The 6,966-nt window shown below is 42.7% G+C and overlaps 1 protein-coding gene across 1 annotated transcript in view; it reads right to left on the bottom strand.

The window, feature by feature from the left end:
• Nucleotides 1-6,966, bottom strand: part of LOC116685760 (circadian-associated transcriptional repressor) — a 38,230-nt gene that overhangs the window by 15,876 nt on the left and 15,388 nt on the right. Inside the window, exon 4 of the mRNA XM_032510684.1 lies at nucleotides 1,100-1,178. Coding sequence (XP_032366575.1) covers nucleotides 1,100-1,178 — 79 coding nt within the window. The remainder of the gene's footprint in view (nucleotides 1-1,099; nucleotides 1,179-6,966) is intronic.

Below are 6,966 nucleotides of genomic sequence, written 5' to 3'. Positions count from 1 at the left end.
AAATTGATTCGATATCGTAATATTCAGGTATAACAGGTCTCCCTCGGAAAAGAGATTTCAATCTCAAGGGACTTCCTGGTTAAATAAAAAGGTTAGAGAGAGATTCATAAGCATTATTTGTTAATATTTTGTTAATATCTTGCAACCCTACAAGCAAGGTTGACAAAAAAAAACAACCTCCGTCCACATGAAAACATAAACCACGGCTGCACGATATGAGGAAAATATGACGTTTAATATCGTGATAATGATATTACTTGCGATAAATAAACAGATATTAATGAGTTCTCAGTTCTGCTGCTGCTAAAATACAACAAATTGCTTGTTACAATTTAAAACTAATGAAAGGAAATAATTTCCAACTTCCTTTTATTGAACAAATTGAATTGAATATAAAAGGCAGCAATTACAAAGAATGACAGTTGATGGCGGACGGACAGACAGACAGACAGACAGACAGACAGACAGACAGACAGACAACAACAGACAGACCGACAGACAGACCAATAGACAGACAGACAGACCAATAGACAGACAGACCAATAGACAGAAGACCAATAGAACAATAGACAGCAGACAGACAATAGACAGACAGACAGACAAATAGACAGACAGACCAATAGCAGACAGACCAATAGAAAGACAGACCATAGACAGACAGCCAATGACAGACAGACCAATAGACCATAGAGACGAAGACAACAGAACAGACAGACAGACCAATAGACAGACAGACCAATAGACCAATAGACAGACAGACCAATAGACAGACAGACCAATAGACCAATAGACAGACAGACAGACCAACCAATAGACAGACAGACCAATAGACAGACAGACCAAGAAGACAGACTGACAGACAACAGAAGACGACCAGACATAGACAGACAGACCAATAGACAGACAGACCAATAGACAGGACAGACCAATAGACAGACAGACAGACAGACCAACAGACAGACCAATAGACAGACGGACAGACAGACAGACAGTGACTTGTGGAGTACTGCATTCTGACGCCTCTATACGCAGTATAATGGGAGAAATGTGTGTAATGTTCAGACGGTGAAGCAGGTTGAAGTATTTCTCTGGTATTTACCCCGTGTTTGGATTCTGAAGGACCCCCATTATTCTCTGGATGCGGTCCATCGCGACGCTCTCCTGGAAACTGCTGAGACCTGCAGCAAGAAAATAAAGAGGGACATCTGTCAACAGGGCGGCTAGCGGGGCTGTAGACTCCTATATGTCTTCTCCACCAAGGCGGTTCTGGTGCTGGTTCTGAGTCGGTGCCAAATATCGAACCGGTTCTTTGCTTTTCCACATAAATAAACCTGGTTCTGGGCCAAGAACACAGGTTCCAACTCAGCACCAACGTAGCGCTGGTCTAGAGATAAGAACCGGTTACGTCAGGTGCTGGGGGGGCGGGGTTATCATGACGTTAGAAAACCAAAACGTCAGGCCGCCATTTTGAAAACCCCGGTAGTGTTAACCATAGAGAGCTGTTAATGTTAGCTTTGGACATGGATGGGGAACCAGACACCACCGTGGTCTGGGGGGGGGAACCAGAACCACGTGGTCGGGGGGGAAACCAACGGTCTGCTGGCTCTCAGGCTGGGAGATCCAGCGGTTCTAGGAACTGGAGAGTAGAACCAGCAACCAGCACTGGTTAGCAATGGTGGAAAGACTATAGTCGGTTTATGACCTGATGCTGCAGTGGGTTGATTTAGTGTTAGAATATATTAATAACATGACGAGTTTGTACATTTCAGATGAATATTTTAACCTTAGACAATGTCTTATGACAATAATCCTCATGGGATCCAGACGGATGTGGTCTGAGTGCATCACCTCTCCATGAAGCTCTAAGCTCCCATATCGCGACGCAGTTAGGGAACAGAAACGAGCCAACTAATGATAACAAGCATTTGCCTGATGGATGTCGATTTTAAAGTCATGTTAAAAAAACTATGCGCCAGGTGGATAGTTGCGGTAGCGCGGGCGCACATGTACTGAGAGGTTTATGCCTGAAGCAGAGGTCCAGGGTTCGAATCTGACCTGTGACCAGGTCTTCCCCCCTCTCTCTCCCCCTTTTCACCTACCCGTCTGTCAAAAATTAAAGGCAGAAAAGTGCTATTACAGCGATGTAAAAAAAGTGCTTCGCTCTGTGTTCTGCTCAGAAATGTGGACGATGTTTAACATATCAGTGAACGGAGGACGATGGGAACTCTTGTCATTTGAAAGGTCGCTGAGCAAAGAATATAATCTATTGCATACATGAGCACATTCGCTGAAATAGACAAAAATACCTACGTTTGATGTAAAATTGGCCATGACAAGTTAGAATTGTTGGTGTGGTAGCCAGTTACAGAGAGAGAACCAAGATGAATTTTTAATCTCCCCACTCAGTCCTCCACTCTAGCTTCAACACCTCAACACATACAACACATTGGAAATGATGCAGACTGGTGAAAACGGGACGATACGTAAACTGGATTTGGGAGAAGCGCGTGCTTGATATCTGAACGCCCTTTCAGCCCAATAAACGCAAAGTCTTGTCTTGGTTTAAACTTTTAATCATGTTTCTACGTTAAAGTATGGCCTACAGCACGGTCCCAAGAGGTGGCATGTTGAGCGATTTCCCGAACATTTCCCAATCAAGTCTATGAGAAATCTTTTGCAGTTTTTTTGCCGACTAGTTGTTTGACTAACAGCTAATTCGGCTAACCGCCAGCTGAGACAGCATGTAAGATCCCTACAAAACTGAAAAATAACGTTTAAATATATAACCAGTGTTGTCAGTTCTCTTTACTTGTGCTCATAAAAACACATCATCAATACTTGTCTTATTATACTGTAAAGTCTTAATTTAGCTGTAGCTGCTTTTCCCGCTGTTTAGTTTGAGTAACGTTATTTTAGGCGGAATCAAAGCTAGCGGGTAGCCAAATTAGCTGTTAGCTTAACTAGCGTCGTTAGCTTTCCGGTGGAGGCTAACACAGAGACCGCTACTGTGGCCAGATCAGGCAGTGCCGTAAATCCTCGTACAATAGGATTATCACTGCACATGCACAGGACGCATCGTGTCAGACAGATCCAATGAGACATACGGGACACGCCGCGTCCAGCCGTAGGGGTCCAAGAGAATAACGGACAAGCACGCGTCCAGCTGTAGGGGGTCCAATGAGACATACGGGACAACGCCGCGTCCAGCACTGTAGGGGGTCCAATGAGACATAACGGGACAACGCCGCGTCCAGCCTGTAGGGGGTCCAAGAGAAATAACGGGACAACGCCGCGTGCTAGCCTGTAGGGGGTCCAATGAGACATAACGGGACAGCACCGGCTCCAGCCTGTAGGGGTTCAATGAGGACATAACGGGACAACGCCCGCGTCCAGCTGTAGGGGGTCCAATGAGACATAACGGGACAACGCCGCGTCCAGCCCCGCTGGGTCCAATGAGGAATAACAGGACAAGCAGCGCTCAGCCTGTAGGGGGCCAATGAGGACAATACGGGACAGCGCCGTCCAGCTGTAGGGGGGGCCGAAACGGGAAAACTACATAGTGTTGCTTTAAATAACCAAAATCAAGAATTTAGTACTTTACTTTTAATATTAAAAGTAACATTTTCTGATGATACTTAGATGCTTTTACTTGTAACAGAGTATTTCACAGTGTGGTATTAGTACCTTATTGAAGTAAAGGACTGAACACGTCTTCCACCACTGATGATCTCAAACCCACGAGACAAAGAGGCGAGTCTCCGTTGCCAGGATGATGTAGGAAGGAGTGCAAACAGCCGCTTGGACGCTCCTATCTCCCCGAATTATAATAAGCACCACAGAGGTCTTTCTGATCCACGCTTTCAGTTTAAATGGGACGTTAAAGACCGTTGAGACCTTTGAACCGTGTTTTGTTCGTTCTGCAGTGTGGTACTCAGTCTTCAGACTGGATATTCAGTTTTAATTATTTCTAAATGAACGTATAAGTGAGAGAAGTATATTCTTTGAATCACTTAGTGAATCAAAAGAAGCCTTGTATGACTCTCAGATTGGTTTCTAATGAATGCTTTATATTAATTAGATCATTTATAATTATGACACGTATAGATTACTATCGCAGTTATCTTAGCAGACTCCACGGGAATAATGGAAGAATCCGAGGTACATTCAGCAGAATTCAGCACAGGAAACCCACTTTTGGCTTTGTTGTCGAGCTAGAGAAACAGACAGATACCTGACGCCTAGGCTTGTAACGATTATTTATAATTGGTCTGATCGTACTGTTTTAAGTAACTATTTTAAATCCCAATCATTGTGCTAACATAAGATCCTAAGTTGTATGATGTGATGTAATGCCAGTTTTTGTTGATTTAAAGCTATAGTGCGTTATGTAGTTTGTCGCCCCTGAGGAATTCTGAGTAATGACACCAAAACTGTCGACGCGTCCAGGATACAAGCCTCCTGATCGCGCACCAGCACCCCCCCCCTCCTCCACGCAGTTTCTAGTAGCCAAGGGGACAAGGAGAAGAGATCATTATCTTTCTGTGTGAAAGTCTCCCGGGTGCCACAATCTTTGGAACATAGTTACACAGAGAGAGAGGTGTGTGGAGCTGATAGTCTTAATTAGCTTTGTAGCAACGGAGTTCAAATATCAAAACGTCACACAAAACTACAAGTGTTTTTGATAAAACAACACAACCACCACACAAAAATAATATTTTTAAATTTGACTAAATCACAATTACTTCAGGACAATTAACTAAATAGAAACATTTTTAATTGTGACAGCGCTACTCGAGGCTCATCCTTTGATCTTTAACCCCATGTTGTCCTCGGGTCACAATTGACCATTTTCTCTATTAATGTCTTCTTTAACACCCCAAAATAACATGATTTGATATTCCACCACATCGTTTTTGGTTTAACGTACAAATCTCTACTTTCATTAATTTGGGGCGTCTTATTCAATTTTATAGCATTTGAAAACAAATGGAAGTGTGTGTTGAACATAGTATTGAGTAAAGTGTGACATATTCCAGTCTGTGATTATCCACCTCAACATCCTTTTTTCCTTATTTTAGTCCTAATATTATCCAATTTCGCGTTTCTTAACTCCAAATTAGGTATAATTTCCTATAAATGCAGGTTATGACCATAAATTCCAAAATAATCAAACTAAAGTTAATAAGTATAGTGTAGTAGTGTTGAAAATTTTGAAAATGACAAATATGAAAAAAAAAGTGTCAAAAGTGTGGAAAAAAAAAAAAGGACAAAAACATAGAGAAAAAGTTAAAACATCGTAAAAAAGCATCAACAATTGTTGATTTTCAAATTTTGACTGGAAGACAACACGAGGGTTAACTCGCAGAACACGGGAGTTGCTGCTCCAAGCTGCCTCCATCGAGTGTTGTGTTAGTTAATGGTACGTATGACTTTGGTGGTTTTAAAGGGTTAAGAACTAAGTGGTGGACTGACAACTTCACACAGCAGTAAAATCTTTCCATGCGTCTGGGTTGATTAACATCCAGGTGAAATGCTTCTATAATCCCCCCCCCCATCAACCATCCTCACCACAGTGTGTATCTTCGCAGATGATTGCACAGAAAGTGTCTATTAACCCTCGTGTTGTTTCCCGTAAAATTGAAAATCAAAACTTTATTGGCGCTTTAAATCAATGTTTTTAAATTTTCTTACGTTTTGTCCCTTTGTCAATGGTTGGCTCTTGTAACACTAACTTCGAACTTTAGTTTTCAGCTATTTTTGGATTTATGGTCAATAAAACTCATTTATAGGAATTTTACCTAATGTTTGAGTTAGTAGAAAGCAGAAATTAGGAATTATTGAGACTAAAATTAAAGGAATGGATGTTGATGGATAATCACAGGACTGGAATATGTCAACTTTTACTCAATACTATTTCAACAAACAATTCAATTTGTTTCTCAAATGCTATAAAATTGAATAAGACGCCCAAAATTAATGAAAGTAGAGATGTGTACTGCAAAGAGCGTTGGGTGGAATCAGTCATGTGTTTTAGAACATTATATAAAGAACATTGATATAGGACAACGGCGTCAATTTGGCACCCGGGACAACATGGAGGGTTAAATTACCTGCAGAGTGCTACACAGCCAGGCATGTGGGAGCTGGGAATTAGACACTTACGTCTGGATACCTTCCGGCTCTCAGGCCCCGCAAGATGGCCGACAGAGGTGGACGTAGCAGCGCAGCTCCACGCACTGTGGGACAGATCCGAGATAAGGGGGTAGCCGTCATGCCATCGGTCGCATGCAGCGAGCGCAATGCTTTTTAGTCTCGCTCTATCTCCACAGTGCTGTGGTGTAAATTTGGCTTCACCACAGATGCATTCTGGGATGGAGAAAGAAAAAAAAAAAAACTCTGGGTGTGTGTATTTCTTTAATCCAATCACAACAGACTGGGCGGCGCGAGTCCAGACGCAGCGAAGGGGGCTCTGTCAATAAGTCCCGGGAGGAAGTTGTTCTGGTGGAACATTGTGAGGTGTGACCTCAGTGTGGTACGTATTTATTTTGTTGTCTAGAATGTGGCTTTTGTCTTGTATAACCTGTGTGTTTTTTATGTTACATGCTGCCTGCACACTAATAAAGACTCCATAAACCTTGAACCCCCGCCTAAAGAAAAGTCACATTTAAATGAAGTTAACTTGACACAATACAGAAACAGTGAGCTATTTAAATAGCTGGGTAAGTGGGTTTTAACCTCTCGGCTCTGCCAGTGTATCGCTGTGCGGACTCGTCCACAGAACTTTCTGCGTATTCCTTCTCTTACCCTTCCCCGTCCCTCGACCCCTCAAGACCGTGACACACACACACCCCGTATCCCGGCTCTTTGTATGACGGAATATGGCCATCTTTTTCCCATACCCACTCACGTCACTTTCCACTAACTTCTTTACCATGTTTGATTCCCCCACCCCCAAGATTCAACCAC

This window comes from Etheostoma spectabile, unplaced genomic scaffold (genome assembly GCF_008692095.1).
Source record: "Etheostoma spectabile isolate EspeVRDwgs_2016 unplaced genomic scaffold, UIUC_Espe_1.0 scaffold270, whole genome shotgun sequence".
Lineage (NCBI taxonomy): Eukaryota > Metazoa > Chordata > Actinopteri > Perciformes > Percidae > Etheostoma > Etheostoma spectabile.
Note: the sequence above shows the minus strand (reverse complement) of the source record. Positions and strands in the feature narration are given on the sequence as shown.